Genomic DNA, 19,974 nt, shown 5'->3' with positions numbered 1-19,974 from the left:
ATATCAATAAAAATAAGTAACTACTCCTGAGAAGTCCTGCTCGAGAATCGGAGTATCTACACCTGGAGTAATCTCCTCCCTCAATTTCGTATCAATAAAACAAGCCACTACTCAGGTCTAGTCTGCTCCAGATTTATGAACGTTTACTCGCGCTTCCTCTGCACGTAGCACTGAGCCGTATCAATAAAAGAAGTGATTACTAATTTCTCCCATTCATCGCGCAGTCATTTCGTTGTTTTTAACCTATGGCGTGTATCTTAAAAGCCATGAAACGGGCAAGTAGCAACGATAGCTTCAATCAAAGTGCATTTGTGGATATTCTAAAAGAGTTTCCAGTAGTACTTTCAAAGTCACAGCTACCAGAAAGTAAACGAAGGAAAGCCGAAACTTTGAAGGTAATTACAGTGAAATGCAACGAAATATCAAATACATCTACGACTGAGACACAAATTCAAAAGAGAATCTTTAATATTCGAGCGAGAATAAAACAAAAATAAAAAAGAAGAAAAAATAAAAAATAAAAAAAACGGGAAAGAAGAAAGTAATATTGAAACCATGGGAATGAACCTATTTGAGCTGACGGATGTTGATTGAAATCCAGCAATATCAAGATTAACACAACAAGCGCATATCACGTGTTGTCCAAGGTCTTTGTAGATTGTTTGGCTTTAAGAACGAAATCAGACACTTGGCTCCTTTGTTTTCTTTTTAATAAAGTCCAGCCACCCACGTCATAAATCACGTCCATCTGATTGCATTTTCCACACCATACGTGTCCCCTTTCGCATTGAAATAAACAAAATACATTCCCATGTATACACCCTTTCTATCAACGTTGAGTTGAGTTGATTATTAGTTTAACGTCCTTTTGAGTAGCGTGCCTATATGAGACAGAACCCACTGATTAACGTGGAATCCAAACCACATGACCTCCTGCCGGGAATCGAACGCGGGTCTCCTATGCCAAAGGCATGTACGCTAACCGCTTAGCCACGAAATAGCTCTTCCTATTAACGTATTACTCTCCAAAATACTAGGTTTCTTTAATGCCACTTATGTATAGTCAAGTGCTACGATAGCACCCAGAAATGTATATTGTTCTTGCCACTCTGCCTTTGCTGTTTGTATATTACGCACACTTCCGGAAACAATCCATTTTCAGGTAGTCATAGACAGTACTTTGAGTCACACCAGAATCCCCTGACAATCCGACCTGGAATCCCGGATCACTCACGTAACGCAAGAAAACCAAGGGCACCGATTTCTCTGTAAATGGGGTGGGGGAGGGCATTCAGATGCAGAAGGTATATAGGCCTATATATCAGGATTTTAAGACAAATTGCACTCTAATTATGCCAAATATTGTATATTCATAAATACAATAGGGGGCCCACATGAGCTTTGGGGGGCCCGGGCCCCCACAGGATCGGCGCCCTTGAAGAAAACCCGCATCTTCTCATCATTACGTAGTCCACCACCCCGAATTTCGGTTGATTCTCCTTAAAAAATGTTGTGCTAATCACTACATTTTCTTTCATAAACTTATAATGCTTTTTGTAATCTCCATTTCCAACATTTCTATGCAGTTTATAAGTTTTTCTACGTAGTAAAACAATCATATACTCTGCCATATTTCTCACGGAGTCACCTATTTAGCTTGCTCCACAAATTTGGAGAAGTTACTAGCATCACAGAGGAGTCTTTGATTTTTATTGATATCAAACGCGTAGTAGTTACTCGGCTCGAGAACAGAGGTGTGGTTACTTCAAAAGGGCGGGGCTTCTCCGAGGTCAGCCGAGACGACTAGTGCTCAGTTCTCTTTTTATTGATACCAATGCGAGTAACTACTTCAAAATTGGGCGTAATGAGTAACTTCTCCGTTTTATTGATATCACCCAATAGGGGCATATTTAGAGGGGTCCGATCCCCTCTCCGAAACAAAAAATAAAAATTGATTTTAAAATTTTGGGCGAAAGTTATGTACTAAATACATAGAAGTTCCTCGGGGTCGTAATACGACAAATTTTGGATGCGTTAAAATATCGAATAATACTTTTGATAAAGTGAATACTTGACCTCATTGCAGAACATGCCGCAATCTGCGAGTGATCGCAGAAAATTTGCCGCGCCTGTGCACGAAAAATTGTCAGAGGAAATAAAATAGCCAACAGAAAAGTATAAAAACGTGCCTGCTATGTACAGATGTCTTAAATGCACGAACAACTCGTATTTGAACTGTTTTTCACGTCACCTAAAGCATATTTTTAACAATCACAAGTGTTTCTTCTGCTGGAACTGATCAGCTTGATTTTTTTATTTTGGAATTCCTGCAGAAAATTTTTGACTTAACAAAAGCTCATCGCATAAAGACAAAGAAAGTTCTGCTATCGGCTAATATATAGGATCAGAAAACGATATTCACGAAGAAATTAAATATCGACTAAAAGCAAGGAATTCGTGTTATTATTCAGTTCAAAATCTCTTATCGTCGCGAATTGTGTCGAGGAATTTAAAGCTTTAAAATATATAAAACGATAATTATGCCTATTGTGGTGTATGGTTGTGAAACATGGTCGCTTACGCTGAGGGAAGAACACAGACTGAAAGTATTTGAGAATAAAATCCTGAAACGAATATTCGGAGCCAAAAGGAACGGAAATGAGGAATGGCGAAAACTTCATGATGAGGAACTGCATAATTTATACCGTTCACCAAACATTGTTAGGGTCATCAAAACTTGGAGGCCCAGGTGGGCAGGACATGTAGCGAGAATGGAAGAAACTAGGAACGCTTTCAAAGTTTTAACTGGAAGTCCAATCGGAAAACGACCATTAGGAAGACCTAGGCGCAGATGGGAGGACAATATTAAGATGGATCTTGCAGAAATAAGAATACAAAATAGAAACTTAAAACAAGTTGACTAAGGATAGAAGTCAGGAGAGCTTTTGTGAACATGGCATTGAACCTCCGAGTTCCATAGGTCATAGAGTGAGTTAGTTAATTTTAGGCGAAATTTATGTACTTTATATGTATTTCGTGCCGCTAGCTAGTTCCAATTGTTTAAAAATATGCCCCTGCCAAATATCAGTAACTTTCGTGAAAAGGAAAGTGTCATGTTGATATACATTGCTGTACTTTTTCCTTAATGCTTAAGAAACATTGTTTAGGATTGAAATAGGTTAACGATTGGGAATTAATTCAAAATTAAAACCCAATACTTTCCCTTAAATGCCATAATTAACATTTAATACTAATTCCTAATGTTTTTTCTTCAGTTCGCGACTTGTATTATACGAAGAAAAAGATTTGATTTAAATCAAAAAAATCGATTTAAATCAAAAAAATCAACAAAAATGATTTTTTTGAAAAAAATCATGATTTTTTTCCACCCTGGTTTTTACTCAATAGGATGTATGTGTTGTGTGTATTTAACTTTTTTTTCTGTGTCTTCTTTTCGAGCAGATGTTACAGAATGAAATATTCAAATGATACTTATGCAAATTCTTGTAACATTTAGGTCCGAAACACCGGCAGAGATTTCTATGTGAAGTAAGGGTAGAAGGATTTGATTATGTTGGCGCCGGAAATTCAACTAACAAAAAGGACGCCCAAGCCAATGCGGCTAAAGATTTTCTTCAGTTTTTGGTTCGACAAGGACTGATGAATGCAAAAGATGTTCCTGTAGAGGTAAGCTACATAGCGATTAACTCAGCTTCAGACTAATATGCGAATTGTGATTATTGAAATGCATTAATTATATATATATAATATCATATCTCCATACACCAGTTTCTGTTGTACCGAAATTCACGAAACCGTTTGTATATTGTAGTGATTTTATGGGTAGATTCAAATAATGGACCGGGACTTGTCCCTTCACCAATTTTATTATAAAATTAATTATTTTTGCCCCATAGCAGAATGTGCCGCGATCTGCGATGTGATCGCAGAAAATTTGCAGCGCCTATGCAGAAAAATTACCCGAGGAAGAAATAAAATAGCCAACAGAAAAGTATAAAAACATGCCTGCTATATGTAGATGCCTTAAATGCACGGGCGACTCGCATAAGTATAGTTTGAACCGTTTTTTACGTCGCGTAAAGCGTATTTTTAACAATCACACGTGTTTCTTCTGCTGGAATTGATGAATGATGTTTGTATTGTTTCTATTGAGCAAGTCAAGAAGGTGCTGCGCCTATGCCGCACAAAATACAGTTTGTCGTATCATAAATATTTTAAATCTGCTTCTTTTAGCAAAACTCTTTCAAAAATGTGACTTCACAGATTGTAACTCGAACTAGGGATGCCGATAAAAACTCTTTACCATGTTTCATGTAACGTTGTAAGAAAGACATCATAGTATAATCTTGACTTTGTATTTTGGAATTCTTGCAGAAAATTTTTGTCTTACAAAAGCTCATCGCAGAAAGACAAAGTAAGTTCTGTCATCGGGCTTTTGATTCTACAAAAGTTCTAATAACAAAGTTTCTGTATAGGTGCCTTCCAGTTCAATTCAGGCAGAGCATCACCATCTCAGATATTGTTGAAACTTTTTTTATAGCAACTAGACATGTCTTTAAGAGACCCATATTTTTTGTTTTGTCGAAAAAAAATTTTCCGCCAAATAGTAGGTTATCAAAGACGGGGGAGTACAATTTATGATTTGTAGAAGACACGGAAAATGGTCAACTTCGGAGCCCCACCATTCAGCTATGGAGACAGGTAGAGCTATATTTCTTGTTGTGGTATGTACATAGGGATATAAATAAACTATATTTTATTATAGTTTGGTTTGCGCATGCGTATCTCTTGTACATAAATTAACAGATGAACGTCAATTTATCTGAAAAGTCGAAATTTGCGAACACTTCTGGTTCGAATTTTAAAATCACGTTTGGTAAGACATAGTTATCCGCTTTCCGAAAAAAAAATTGTACCGCTTCTGTGTGCAACCGTTTCGTCGAAAAAAAAAAAAAAAAAAAAATTCGAGAAATTGTCAAATTTTCAAAAATCGCCAGTATTAGGCGCCATTTTCTCGAAAACGCCATTTTCTAAAATTCTGAAATTTTCTCAGATGGTTCAACTTTACATGAATAATAAACACACCAAATACCATTCTCGACCAATGTTTCATGAATTAACTACAGCCTTTTGAAATTAGCAAAGTTTCGTTAACTTTGATGTCACAGTTGGCAACACTGGAAACAATCAAAGTGCAGCAATTTGATGATGATTGTGGTTCGCATTCATTAAATGAAGAATAAAAGTTTTTCCTGACTGCTCTTTATTATTTTGATCAAAAATACTCTCTGAAATAGTAAAATGAGCCTCCTTCCCTACTCATCCTTTTTCTTCAACCGAAGTAATCTGTGTTGGAAATCATGATTACGAAACACACAAATTTTAAGTTTACTTGAAACTGCCATCCAATAAATTCTGATGATGTATAAAAAGCCTGAACTATTACCTCAGTGATGATTTGGAATGCTCCAGACATAGTTCCAATAAGTGCGATGTTATTACAGTGATCGAAAATAGACAAAAAGTTAAAAAATCGAAACGTTTTCTTATGCGTTCCATCAAAGAAATTTACGGACTTTTTAAACAGAACAATCCGAGCATAAGAATGGGTCACTCGAAATTTTATAGTATTCGACCAAAGTGGGTCAGTCGGTAACTTGTGAGGGAAGTGTGTGTATGTATCGTGCAAATTTTAAGTTAGCTGCTATTGCGTTGCAACAAATTAAAGGTGCAGCCTGCATTGAAGCTGTCATGAGTGACCTATTTCCTTTACTAGTATGATCCGTAGAAAATGACAGCTGTCTTCTTCAAGAATGGTGAATGTCCTGAAGTTGATGGAATAAGTGTGTAGGCTTTAATTATTGATCCTGATGAAAATGAAAGTGTTACGTGTGCTATATGGGATAACAATAATCTCGTTAAAAAAAACTGTGCCACTTTCTGTTTTCGTATCGTACGTTGCTGGTTTAACTATAAGAATTAAAATTCATGACTACACCAAGAAAATCCAAAGAGAATTAATTGCTACCAAAAGGCATCGTATAAAATTTCAAGATACAAATTCTGTTTTACTTCATGTGTGGACTTCGCTGAAAACTGGCTGTTATTCTGCAAGGTGAAATTGAGTTATCACGAGAAATCAGCAAACTTTCATCTTTACGGCAGTGGTATATTATTATGAAACAACTGAGAGTTTTGTTGTTAAAGCGACGACAAAACACATGATTCGGTTCATGTACTCATAGCCATAGACAAGATTCTAAAAATTCTCGAAGAAAAGCGAAAATATAAGTTATAGAAAAAGGTTCGAATACGTGAAAATAAGTGTTTACAATTTCCCAAACGGTGTCCGTGATTTCTGATCAGGGTTTGAAAAAACTCAACCCACTTGGGCCTATATGGATATTTTCTGGTTTTATTGTTTTTTTTCGGGTTTAATTCTGTTTTTTCGAAATATTTCCATGTCTTTGGAGTAAAAGTGTTAAAATGTGATTTATATTTCAAGATTGTCATTGTTGCAACTTGCAAGAATTTTCTGTTCACTACTGTTTTGAAAAAATGGACGCCATTTTGAAATTTTATATTGGATCGCCGAGAAAATCTATACAGCATATTTAGAATGTTTCTTGCTTCTACCCTCAAAATTTCAGCTTAAAAGTCCGGTAATTACACCCTGTAGCGTGGATACACGTTAGTTAAAAAATGGCCCCCATTTTGAAATTTTACGGCGGATCGCCGCCAAAATACATATACTGCTAATTTCGTGTCTCTCATGCTTCTAGTCTGAAAATTTGTTTTTAAAAGACCGAAAATTGCGCTTTGTAGCGTAGATACCTGCTATTTTGGAGGAAAAAAATGCCGCTATTTTGAAATTTTACGTTGGTATGCCGCCAAAATCTATGCAGGAAATTTAGTATGTGTCATGCTTGTACCCTGAAAATTTAAACTTAAAAAAAGATTTACGTTGTAATATGTGTGTGGTACAGGCAGACAAAGGAACAAATGTAGATCGAATCGTTCCGAGAGCCAAAGTAACGTTCGCCGTATGTATACCAAATATATTATTTTAAGACAAAGATATAATTTATGTATTATAAAATAAATGTTTCTAAATATCTTAAGTGGCAAAAATTTTCCAGCGTAAAATAAATGGTTTTATTGTTGAAGTTCACTTCCGATACTTTGCGCGTTCAATTACCGGAATTCCCTGGCACTAGCAAGACGGTTCTTTCTCGAAAATGAATTTAAAACATTTAACAGAGATAATTCTTATTTTATAAAGTAAATGTTTCAAAATATCTTAAATGAAATTAAATATCTTCCAACTTAAAATAATTAGTTTTATTGTTGAAGTATTCACTTCCGATGCTTTGTGCGTTCAATTGCGGGAATCTTCCGAGCACTTTTTCATGACGGGTTTTCCCCGAAAATGCAACTTTCTTTACTGTACATCGACACTTAAACTAGTACGGAAGTTGAAATTCAGCACCTAAAATAGTAGCGTTAGATAGTCTTCGGAACTCCGAGCATTAAGCTTCTTAAATTTTACAAGAATTTTTACGCTGTTGCTGGTTTTGATTCTACAGAATGCTTATTTGAAGAGTAGCAACTAATGACGGAACTAAACTGTTGTTGGAAAGCCAAATTTTACTGAAGAATACTTGTGTTACCATCTAATGCATGAAATAATACTAATAGCTTTACTAATGTATTTACATATTTACTGGTGGTACAGGTACCTATGACCTTAAACTCGTCAAATATATGAGGGATAACGTCCCACAGCGTCGCCGAGCACACTGTTCACAGAAAGTATTTTTTAAAACATAAAATTGCATATTTTACTTCAAATAGGCTCTAACACAACCCATACATTAATTTGTTCTATAATTGTCTCAAGCTAAGGTAAGTTTTTTTTATTCATTCAGTGCATTCAAAACTTTATATAGGTCTAACATTAAATGTTGTTGTATACTCTAACATGATAGCATCTAATTCGACCAAGAAAAGTCCAAAACCTGAAAAAATCACTCTCAATGTGATCACCTTAGTTGTACCGATAATATACTAACAAAAAAAGCTCAAAAACCCAGGTGGGTTTTAAAGTGTTTTTTTTTTTCAGGTGGGTCCAACCCGAAAGAATCCAGTGGGTTTTTTCGGGCTAGGCCCACTTGGGCAAACCCTGTTTCTGATGGTGCTGCATCACACTTTCAGATGTTCGAGATGCAGACAGGTCCGATAAAGCAGTGGTTTTTCAGTGAAACCGGCCATGCGAGTCTCTCTACGATGGTATTTGGGGGGTTGTAAAGAATATGGCAACGCGGCATGATCTTAGACAAAAACAGATACACATTATTGAAACTGCAGAAGAATTCGTGAGTATAGTGTAAGTACAAACTCCGGGTATTACTCTCGTTTTGTTGCCTGGAACTAAATTCGACAATTTCCGAGAAAAAAAAAAAAATGCAAGAATGAGAGTGTGTGAGACTGGTAACTGCTATTCAACGAAGTCACCATGAACTTAATGCCTCCCTCAAAATCGAGCTTCTGCAATTTAAAGAGTAGATTTAAGAAGTCTGCAAAAAGGAACTTTTTGTTACATGCATATATGATAACCAGTGGTGGGTAGCAGAAATATTATGAATTACGTGAAGTTGAAGTGCTGTTTATGCTTCCACATGGACCTTCAGCAGGGTAAAGGTTTCCAGAAGAGCATAAGAGAAGTGCAAATAAGTGTTTTGTGACTATCGGCAATATGCTACAGTTGTGAGTGCACCAACACCTATTGGAGTATGTGTACGGTTACATGCTGTTAGCGAAGAAGACACCAAGCAAGCAAATGTTTGGTTCATGTGAAAAAAAGTGAAATTTTGTTTCCGAACACCATTGTAAGTAAGGGAACTTAAAATTTGTGTGTTTCGTAATCGTAATTTCCGCCTCAGATTACTTCGGTTTAAGGAAAAGGATGAGTAGGGGGGAGTCTCATTTTACACTTTTAGAGAGCATTTTTTGATCAAAACACAACTTTTGTTCGTTATTTAATGAATGTGAACCACAAATATCATCAAATTGTTACATTTTGATTGTTTTCAGTGTTGCCAAGTGTGACATCAAAGTTCACGAAACTTAGCTAACTTCTGAAGGCTGTAGTTAATTCATGAAGCATTGGTCGTCGAGGCTGGTATTTGGTGTGTTGTTATTCATGTAAAGTTGAACCATCTGACAAAATTTCAGAATTTTAAACAATGGCGTTTTCGAGAAAATGGCGCCAAATAATTGCGATTTTTGAAAATTTGACAATTTCTCGATTTTTTTTTTTTTTTTTTTTTTTTTTTTTTTTTTTTTTTTTTTTTGCGACGAAATGGTTGCACACAGAAGCGGTACTTTTTTTTTTCGGAAAGCGGTTAACTAGGTCTTACCAACCGTGAAAACAGAATTTTAAAATTTGAACCGGAAGTGTTCGCAAACTTCGACTTTTCAGATAAATTGACATTCATTTGTTAATTTATGTACAAAAGATACGCATGCGCAAACCAAACTATAATAAAATATAGTTTATTTATATCCCTATGTACATACCACAAGAAGAATTATATCTCTACCTGTCTCCATAGCTGAATGGTGGGGCTCCGAAGTTGACCATTTTCCATGTCTTTTACAATTCATAAATTGTACTCCCCATCTTTGATGACCCATTACTTAGCGGGATTTTTTTTTTGACAAAACAAAAAATATGGGTCTCTTAAAAACATGTCTAGTTGCTATATAAAAAAAGTTTTTAACAATGTCTGAGATGGTGATGGTACAGTTTTTTAAAATTTATTTTTATTTTTTTATAATTTTTTTATTTTTTATTTATTTATTTATTTTTGCCTGAGTTGAAATGGAAGGCACCTATTATGACCAAGGTTTGCAGGTTATAATGTTCTGTACGGGTAATCCCTTAGCTTCATAGCAGCCTTCAGGGCTTAGGATAGGTCGCGATCAGTTGGTCGACTGATACCAGGTCCCTCTTCTATGTATCCTCCTCGGATGGCTCGTCCTCCTTCGGATCTTGTCGTGTGGTCCGTCTTCTTTCGGTTTCCTTCGTGTCCTTGTGTATCATCTGCTTTTTATAAATAATGGCACGTGTCGTTATACATGTGCTTTTGTTGTGATGTGGGGATCCTTACAATGTACATACATATCTCGGTTTTACAGATATAAGAAGAAATGGACAAAATCTGAAGCAGACGATTCAGTTTGAAAATCCTGCCCTTATCCATTGGTAACAGTGGACACAGACCTGTTTCGGGAGCTGACCGCTAGTTTGTGGACCGACATTTTATTTACATTAGGAAGTGCAACCAACCATACCTCCGTTTCTATGTGCAAGTGTATTTGTTCTCATTTTTCAAAGTAATCTTTACTATGTCGTCAGCGAGCTGCAAACCAACACTCCTTTATCCATTAAGGATGATTAGCAGACTTCGCATCAGAAATTAAAGACAAACGGCGATGTTAGACCGATATTCCTTCCCCCTTTTTATCCGTTAAAATGAGAGATAAGTGTAAAAGTATAATACTAAATTGTCAGTTAAAATAAAAGTAATTTTTGGCATTAGTTGTTGGAAATTAAAATTCTAGGATCCAAATTTGACATAGAGAATAGCTGTGAATTTAAATAAAAATGTACATAGCATTATTTCTGACTGAGTTTATGCATTAAAAATAACTTCGTTAGAAACCATTAGGAAATAAATGTATCTCCCTTTTTTCGTTTTATTATTATTTGTTTATTTCAGTATTTTGCGTGGTTAGTTTTAGCTCGTTTATTTAATATATTGAGTCATTAATCCAGTGGTCGAGGGATGTGGCCAGTTTCTTCCTCTTGTGATCAAAAATATATGCATAGAAAACAGGAAATGAGAGCTGGAGTGGAGTAGTAGATAAAGAATTAATATTAAGGATATCACATGTACAAGAATTCAGTAATTATAACTACGTTTAAAAAAAGAAATAAAAAATAGAAAAAGAAAGGAAATTTTTGCTGCACTTCCCATGATTGTCTTGTAGGTAGTGGTGTAACAATGGCCTTTGGCGCCCCTAGGCAAAATCCCTAGCGGCGCCCCCTCATACCATCGAATAGGCCCAATGCATAACCATGTATAACGCGCAGAAACGGCCATAAACTGTACCGTCTCTATGCTATGGATCTTCGCAAAATTTGTGGATCGCAGTGCATATAATGCAGGAAATAATTATAACTACTATTCTAACTATAAAGTAAAATGCAAATTTTGCGTTACATTGACGCAAACTGCTACGGAAAAAGGCCCCATGTATATGAATTGCTGTAAGAAATTAAGAAAATGTTTCTGTGAAAAACATTGGCCTTGGTTGTGTTGCAGGTAGTGCTGTTAAGAAATGTCATCTAATAATAGAGTTGGATATCTTGAATTTTCGCCATTATTGCAGAAAGCGTCTATAGGAATTTTCTTAATCTTAAGTCGCTCGTAAAGTATAAATTGATAGGGCTTTCGTGTTTGGATCGTAGTGTTTCTGCGGGATCTGAATATTAGAGTGAATCGAAGGAAGTTTCTAGCTGAACTAGTTAAAAATTGGTTAGATGACAGTAGGTCAGATAGAGTTGTGAAGCAGTTCGAAGATTTTTGTTTGAATTCAGATCGTAATATAATTGAGAGTCAGTATTCCAGAATTGGTCAGCGTGTGGATACTTCAGAGTACAATGATTTAAGAAGTGTTATTAAAATGATCTTTATTTTCTCGAACTGAAATTCTGATCTACAGGATTTTTAATCAATATAGAATATATAGCATATAATTTAGAAGAAGAAATTTAATAGCATGCAGACTTGTGTACAGTTCAGTAGCTTTTTCTGTTGACTTTGAGAAACTATCCATGAGAAATCCGGGATTCATTATGCGAAAATAGTCGTGTTCGTTTTGCAAAAGGAAGAGAAGCAAAAAGAAATTGAATACAAAAAAATAAAGGTAACCACCTTGAATGAGCTTGAGGCTAAGACTACTACGCAGTATTGGTGAGGAAATAGAGCATTTGATTACTGCTATTGTTTTTTTCTAAAGATATATTGTTAATATACTGCAGTTGGTGTTATGTACATGCATCCACCCTTTATCAATGAGTATCTTATTGTGACTTTTTCCTTTTATATGTTACGCAACTTTCATGTGACTGAAGTTACGGGTTAAAGTTTCAGAAAGATGTTTAATTACTTTTTTTGTTTAAGGGTTTATTACTGGTTTTTAGGGACAGTATACCACTTAACGTATCATCATTTTTGGTCTTGTTTTTCCATCAACATGGGAAAGTCTGTATGGCTAAGAGTAATTACATATGCGGGAAATATTGAAAAATGTTCTGGAGAGGGAATTCTTTCTCGTAATTTTTGCCTCAACCCTAGAGGAATTATCTACAACTTTTATATTATGAAATTCGAAATGAAAGTGACATAACCCTATTTGTAGTTTGAATAATTATTTAGTTTTTCACATTTTTTCCAGACCCAGGAAAGTAGAGGAGAGACAGAACCTCAAGATTTGCCGTCAGGTGGACCAATGGCACCACATGCTCAGCTTGGTCTTACAAAGCCAGTATTTCGACCAGGAATGGGTCCTAATGAAATTGGTGAAGCCTACAGGCCCTACAGAAGAGATGGAGAAGGGCCTATGACATACATGGACAGATTAGCTGATCAGAAGAAAGTAGAAGAGGTAATTCATCTGGAATTTCTTCTTTCTGTTTTTAGTTAGATTATCCGTACGTCATTGCATTCTGCTGTTTGAATTACCGTATTTACCCGATTCTAAGACGCACTTTTTTTATTGTCGATTTTTCTTTTGCCTCCAAAATCAAGGTGCGTCTTGGATTTGAGTTACGCAAATTTAGGGCAGATTAGATGGAGTTTTGCCAAAACTACTGATACTGTTAGTTATGATTCTGTAAAGAATGTATATTTTGTGTGTAGGAACAAAATGCAGAACTAAAATCGTGTATTTTACGCGAAATAGAAACCCTTTAATATTAGCCCGCAAACCAGTGGGAAATGAAAGAGATGAATCATCCTTATGAATTTACGACAGCGGAGATTGTTCCTTCCCCTCCCACATGCCGTGGCTGGTGTCTTCCTCCGTTTAAAGAGCACAAACAAGTGAGTCACACATCTTCAAGCACGACAATTGGTAGCAAAATAAGGAGTTTAAAAATGCTGCAAATCAGCAAGTTGGAGGCACAAACTAGTTTAAATAATTGCTGAATAATTATTTGTTTGTGTGGGAGCGGGGGGGGGGGGGGTTGTACACACACATATACTGGTATAATACGATAATATGATACCCATAATGGATTGCTATAAAACTGACGCAAGCAAGTGTTGTACTGTAATTATATTAGGAAAAAAAGTACCAGCAGATGCACATGAATATACCATAAATTCCAGCATTGAGTTCAATGTTTCTTTATTTTCCCATAACATTATTTGTTTTCCCATGTTTTTTCATCCTTGAAAAAAACTTACACTGCATTGATTTCAATTTTCGCCAAGGGTGCATCTTACATTTGAGGATTTTTTTTTTATTTTTTATTTTTTCCTTCAAAAATTGGGTGTGTGTGTGACATTTGAGGGCGTCTTAGATTCTCGTAAATCGGTAGTTGTTTTCAGTTGATTAACTAAGAAACAACTAAAAGTAAATAAGAAGTGCAAAATTTCAAGCACTTTCCAATTTATTTGAATACCAATGTGCTTTGCTGGTAGGAGCTCACGTGACTCTGATCCCACGTTTAAGCTGTTGGTCTACGTCTTATATAGCCTCGGTGGTAAAAGAGGCGCTAAACTCCAATCCAACTATCCAACGAATGTATGTAGTGTGCTAGCAATGTGGTTCATTTGCGTTACTGGCACCTTCAGTAAATACAGTAAGAACTCTAAATCCTCTCGTTTTCAATCCAAAACTGTATCAATAAAAATAGACAGTTACAAAAATGCGCAACAGACATTGTGTAGAATATTCCGTAAATTTTGAGAAAACAGTCAATGACTAGCGAAAAAGAAATATTATTTTATTAATTCGAATGTAGTTATTAAGAAGTCAATGTTAAAATTTTTGAGTGATTCATCCTCAGATGTGAGAAGATTTAACCAGATCTCGACTTGATAAAACGTCTTGTATGCGTGACCTTGAGAAATTTAAATTTGATTGGTCCAAACTTTTAGTTCATTCCCATCAAGTGAGATAGGTCTTCCACTTTTGGCACGAAATGATAATTTAGCTAGGACTTGACTTTGGGAAATGTTATTTGCGAACTATCAGCAAATTAATTTCGTAAAGATTACATTTAAGCGGTTTTGATTTCTACTAAAATTGGATTTTCAAATGCGAGAAAGCGAATTGGCTAGGTCTCGAGTTCGAAAAAAAAGAGAGTCCTTTAGGGGCATATTTTTGAGAGTTTACAAAACTAAAACATACAAGTGTTCAGCGAGTTGATTGAGTTTATTTTATTTTGAGTTTAACGTCTCGTTCAGCAGCGACGCTATGTGAGACAGTGACCTACTTATTAACGTGGAATCCGAACCACATGAGCTCCCGCCGGGAATCGAAACCGGTCAAGTGTTGAACGAGTATCCGACAGTTAGAAATATATACATCTTTAATATTCTTATGTTGCCCGTGTGAAGAGTGCGCATTTATTTTAGTAACTATTAAGCAGTCAGAAGAATCTGTGCATACTTATTCCAAGAGGATTGCAGAAAACTGACATATATTAACCATTTCAAGCCCATTTTTGCAAGCCTATGTTACCCGGAGGCGAGAGTAGAGCATGCTTCAAGGTTGTGTATTATTTAAAACATGACTGTGCTACAATAAAGTCGTATTAATTATTGGAATTATTATCTCTCTATACATGGTGTTTCAAAACAACACTGACAACGTTTGGGAAGTGATTCCTTACACCAAGATAAGACAAAAAGTATAAAGGAACCTAGGTGCACAGATGCTTCCTTTCGGAGTTATAGGCTGCCGAAAATCTGAAAAAATGAACTTCAAAGATCCATAGCTCAAAAACTATGGGAACTACCGTAGTTGGGTCAAGACTTCACTTAGGAGCTAATATGAGCCCTATCCAAAAATCCGTTTCAGAATCCTGAAGTACTTTCGCAGCAATTTTTATACAGGGAGTTTGACTACGTGCATATAATTTGAAGTACACAAAAACTACCTCTATAAAAATTGTTGCGTAAGTACCGCATAATTCTGAAGCATGGATTTTTGGATAGGGTACATACTAGTTCCTAAGTGAAGTCTTGACCCGATTACGGTAGGCCCCATAGTTTTGGAGCTATGGACCTATAAAGTTTATTTTTTCATGTTTTCGGCAGCCTGTAACTCCGAAAAGAAGCATATGTACACCCAGGTTGGTCTATACTTTTTGTCTCATCTTGGTGTAAGGAATCACCTCCCAAACATTGTAGGTGTTGTTTTGAAACACCCTGTATAAAGTGGGAGTGTTTAATTAATAAACAAACAAAAATAAATAAATAAAAATAAAAACTTACTGTGAAAATATATTGTACTGGTGGGGAATGCCATTTTCTCATAATGTATTTTTATTATAGGCAGAAGATCTTGATGTAAATGCAAGTATTCACGGTAATTGGACTATAGAAAACGCCAAATCAAAGCTTCATCAATTCATGCAATCAAATAAGATCCAAGCGGATTATAAGTACACACCAGTTGGACCTGATCATACAAGGTACAGTGATTATTTTAAAAATACAGAATATTTGAAAGTCGGTTAGACAGTTTCCTTTTTCTATTATGATGAAGCTCTGTTCTTATCGTGTGTAGATTTTGAGAAAAATCTTCTATTAAGATAAATATCTTCTGTTTAGATAAATCGTTAAGTAAAATATTGAATAATTACATTCTTGAAAGGTTACGAATTATTTTCAAATTTTAAATGTACATACGTGTATATTGTTTTTAATTGTAAAATCGAAGAAAATAAAGAAAAAGAAACAAAGGTCAGAGGTAATCTGGAAAGTTGCTGTAATGAAGAGAAAGCAGATTCATGTATTGTTTGTAATAATTGCATGTAAACTTGTTTCTTCCACGATATGTGCTTTTAATATATTCTAATATCAGAAGTAGCACAGACCAGTAGACAAATACATCATTTCGGAATTATAGGCCGCCGAAAATTGGGAGGGAAATACAATATAGGATCGTAACTTGGGAATGAAATATGAGATCAACGTCACTAAATGGATGTAGTGATTATTTTGAGCCTAGAGTTCATTAATATACGTTGAATTTGGATCAGAGGCTGCGACAAGTTAGTCACGAATTATAGAAAAAATCATGAATCTTCTACAATAATAATACAAGGTGTACAACTTTGCTTCCGCCGTTTTTTCCTCAAAATATGACGCTTTAATGAAACAAATTGCTTACCCAGGCATTATTCAAAGTATTGTCCATCGCTGGCCACTACTTTCTTTCCATCTTTCGGGCAGCGTACAAATGCCGCGTCGAAAAAATGTTTTATCTTTGGAGGCGATCCACTTTTTGACTTCTTCTAAGATCGGAAGTGTTGATCAGCCAAGTCATGCGCCATTGATCGAAACAGGTGATAATCAGAGGGAGCGATGTCTGGAGAGTACGGCGGGTGGGGTAGGACTTCCCATAACGTTTCCAAGTACGTTTTGACCACTTTTGCAACGTGGGATCGAACGTTGTCGTGCCTTTCGCTGTATTGCAGCCGTTTGTCCTTTAATGCTCAGCTCAGATGCATTAATTGCGTTCGATAACGATCACCTGTGATTGTTTCACTTGGTTTTAACAGCTCATAGTACACGACGCCGAGCTGGTCCCACCAAATGCAGAGCATGATCTTGGAGCCATGAATATTCGGTTTGGCCGTCGACGTGGAAGCATGGCTGGAATATCCCCATGATATTTTTGTGTTTAGGGTTATCGTAATAACCCCATTTTTCGTCCCCGGTCACAATGCGATGCAGAACTCCCTTCGGTTTTTGCCTTTGAAGCAACTGTTCAGAAACACAACGCCGTTCAACATCTCTTGGTTTCAACTCATACGGAACCCAAGTTCCTTCTTTCTGAATAATACCCATGGCTTTCGGCCGTTTTGAAATGGCATGCTGTGTCACTCCCAATGATCGTGCCAATTCTTCTTGAGTTTGACGGGAGTCTTCACCCAACAGTGTCTCCAATTCTGCATCTTCGAAAACTGTCTTCCACCACTATGCCGGTCTTCGACGTTAAAATCACCGTTCGCTCACTAATAACGTCCTTACCTTAAGTACTTGAGAGATTCGAGCATTCGATGGGACTCAGCCGCAGTTTTCTTCATATTAAAACGAAAAAGTAAAACCTCCCGCAAATGGCGAGAATTTGGCTCGTAAACTGACATTTTCAATCGAGAACAACTTTACGATGCACACACAAATCGACTAATGCTTGAATGGGGTTATGTTGACAGAGGTCCAAGCTAACTGCCTGACGTCTACGACCTGTATTTCGACCGCTACTTACCGTTGTAGCCACCTATCGGAAAACTGCGGAAGCAAAGTTGTACACCTTGTAATAATAATAATAAATCAGGAAGTAAAAATTAATGAACATGTCATATCTGCTGGTTTCATTAATACAATTTAAGCTCAAAATAATTACTGTCCTTTTACCAGACCGTAATCCAATGTTTCATTGAAGAGTTACGACCCTTTATCTTATCGCCCCTTCCAATTTTTGGCAGTCTCTAACTCCGCAATGACACATTTGTCCACCAACATTGTTTTTTTAGTATTTTTGTGAAGAATCCTTTTCCGAAGTTCGTTGTTGTTTCTCACCATCATGTATGTATTTGTATCGTGATTGACAGTATTGCTCATATATTCGTCTTGTCACTTACGGAAATGCCGTCCAAACCATAACTTCATAATTCAACTGTTCATTTTACTTATGTATAAAATATTTATAGATTTCATTTGATGGTTACTCGAATCAAAACTGTATGTTTTTACAAGTAAACACAAAAATGTAATATCCGTCTTCCATTTTTATTTTTTCGATTGTAACTCATAATTTAAAGATTTTTTTTAAACATTAAAGCTCATAGCCGAGGGGTTATCTGTGTCGTAAGGTAAGGGGAAAATATTATCGTGAATATTCATGGTAAGTGCGAATTCTTTTCCTAAGTGAAGGGTTAAAACATGCAAGTGAAATACAAATGCCACCGTACATGATAAAATAGGTGAAGTTCATAAGCAATATGTTCATTGAGTTTGAAGTGGGGAACGGGAAAGCATGTCAATAATCTTTTCTAGTATACACAAACGTTTGCTCTTTGTGCATTCCCTTTTAAAATCGACAGTTATTTTTAGTTGTTCGTAGTGCATTTTCAGGAAGCAAGTGTGTTGATTTCGTTCTTACTACTCGGAACGCCTCACATATACTACAGAAGTCGTAAATGTAAACCCAGATATTATAATGTGGAGCATCTCGTTTTCTCGAGTTGCCACAATATAAATGGTTTAGCTTTCAGATTCATGCTTTAAGAAGTAAGATTTTGTTTCGGTCTTCTAACCATACACGATTTTGCGTCCTGTAACAAGTAGTTGGAACACTAAATTAGTCTTGGTGAAATTCGAAGAAAGGCCGAAGATCGTAAGTCTCTATCTATTTTCGTATCTAATGATCAAAAGTTGTATTAATGTTTTGAGAGGAAGATTAATATAGTCCTTATTGAAGCCATTAGAGTGGAAGTAATTGGAATTATAAAATCTTACTTCCCTGTCGTGAAAATCTGGTAAATAATATGTAACAAATTAGCCTTGCAATTGAAACGAATATTTCAGATTACATTGATGACAAGAGCACTGGTTGTAACGGTATGTATATTTAAACTGAAATCTGTTTATACGTATGTGGGAAATGTAACATTACGTATGAAATCAGAAGTGTGCAAATGGTGACTTTCATGAGAGAAGAATAGATAAATGATATCATTCCATACAATTTGACTACACAATAATTTTACTGAAATGACATTTAATATTTCTTCAGAATATAATCTGATGTAATGATTGGGTTGTCGAATAGAGGTTAGTTGAACATGAAATAGGATTGTGATATCTTTTTTGATGTAAGGAAATATTTTTCATGATTTTGTTGCTTTACACTGAAGAGGACGTATAGGTATGCTTCTGAAAGCTCATTATCTTTATCTGGAAGCTAGTTTTCAAATGTAATTTAATTCTAGGAGTTATATAACTGCTATTATATTATTTCTCATACAGTGATTTTCAAGTGTGGTGAGATACTGTCACTTAATACTGTTCTGTTTTTTCAGGCTATGTTGAACGCTTTGGAGACTCACCTTCTTCCCTGCCCTTCCCTATTCATTATCGTCATTAATTATTATTATTTCCTAATTTCCATTTTAGAATTCTAGTCATGTATGGTGGCATTTGAAATGTTTCTTGGGGATGTAGAGACAATGTAAAATAACACTTTCACATATAAATATAATGTAATAGTACAGTGTTAATTTTAATAGTAGTAGTGTTGGTGAGGTTTAAGTGGTCTTACAGTTTGCGTAAGTTGAATACCTATTTATTCAAGTATACTGCCCAGAATATAGTTGTCAACAGGGTGTGGGTGCATATAAAGAAAATTAATACATTGAATGATACCAGAATGTGTAATTGAATTTCTGAAACGCCAATACACTCATTTAATAGGAGATTAATAATTACCTGTCATGATGATCCAAAATAACCTTCATTGTACAGTACCGGTACTTAAAAGTACATTGCGACCTCTGTGAAAGTGTTATTTTCCAAAAGGCAGTATTTCTCCTGGGGAAGATTCCTGTGATGGAAACACCCGAGGAGATTTTTTTTTATATCG

General features: G+C 35.8%; 1 protein-coding gene across 2 annotated transcripts in view; it reads left to right on the top strand.

Annotated features, from left to right (window-relative positions):
* Window positions 1-19,974, top strand: part of mle (dosage compensation regulator mle) — a 127,123-nt gene that overhangs the window by 13,763 nt on the left and 93,386 nt on the right. For both annotated transcript variants that reach the window (XM_081751938.1, XM_081751937.1), the window contains exons 3-5: window positions 3,518-3,687; window positions 12,547-12,756; window positions 15,657-15,796. In XM_081751938.1, the coding sequence (XP_081608064.1) occupies window positions 3,518-3,687; window positions 12,547-12,756; window positions 15,657-15,796 (520 nt within the window). The remainder of the gene's footprint in view (window positions 1-3,517; window positions 3,688-12,546; window positions 12,757-15,656; window positions 15,797-19,974) is intronic.

The sequence above is a fragment of the Thermobia domestica genome, chromosome 3 (genome assembly GCF_964235325.1).
Source record: "Thermobia domestica chromosome 3, izTheDome1.hap1.1, whole genome shotgun sequence".
Classification (NCBI taxonomy): Eukaryota; Metazoa; Arthropoda; class Insecta; order Zygentoma; family Lepismatidae; genus Thermobia; species Thermobia domestica.
Note: the sequence above shows the minus strand (reverse complement) of the source record. Positions and strands in the feature narration are given on the sequence as shown.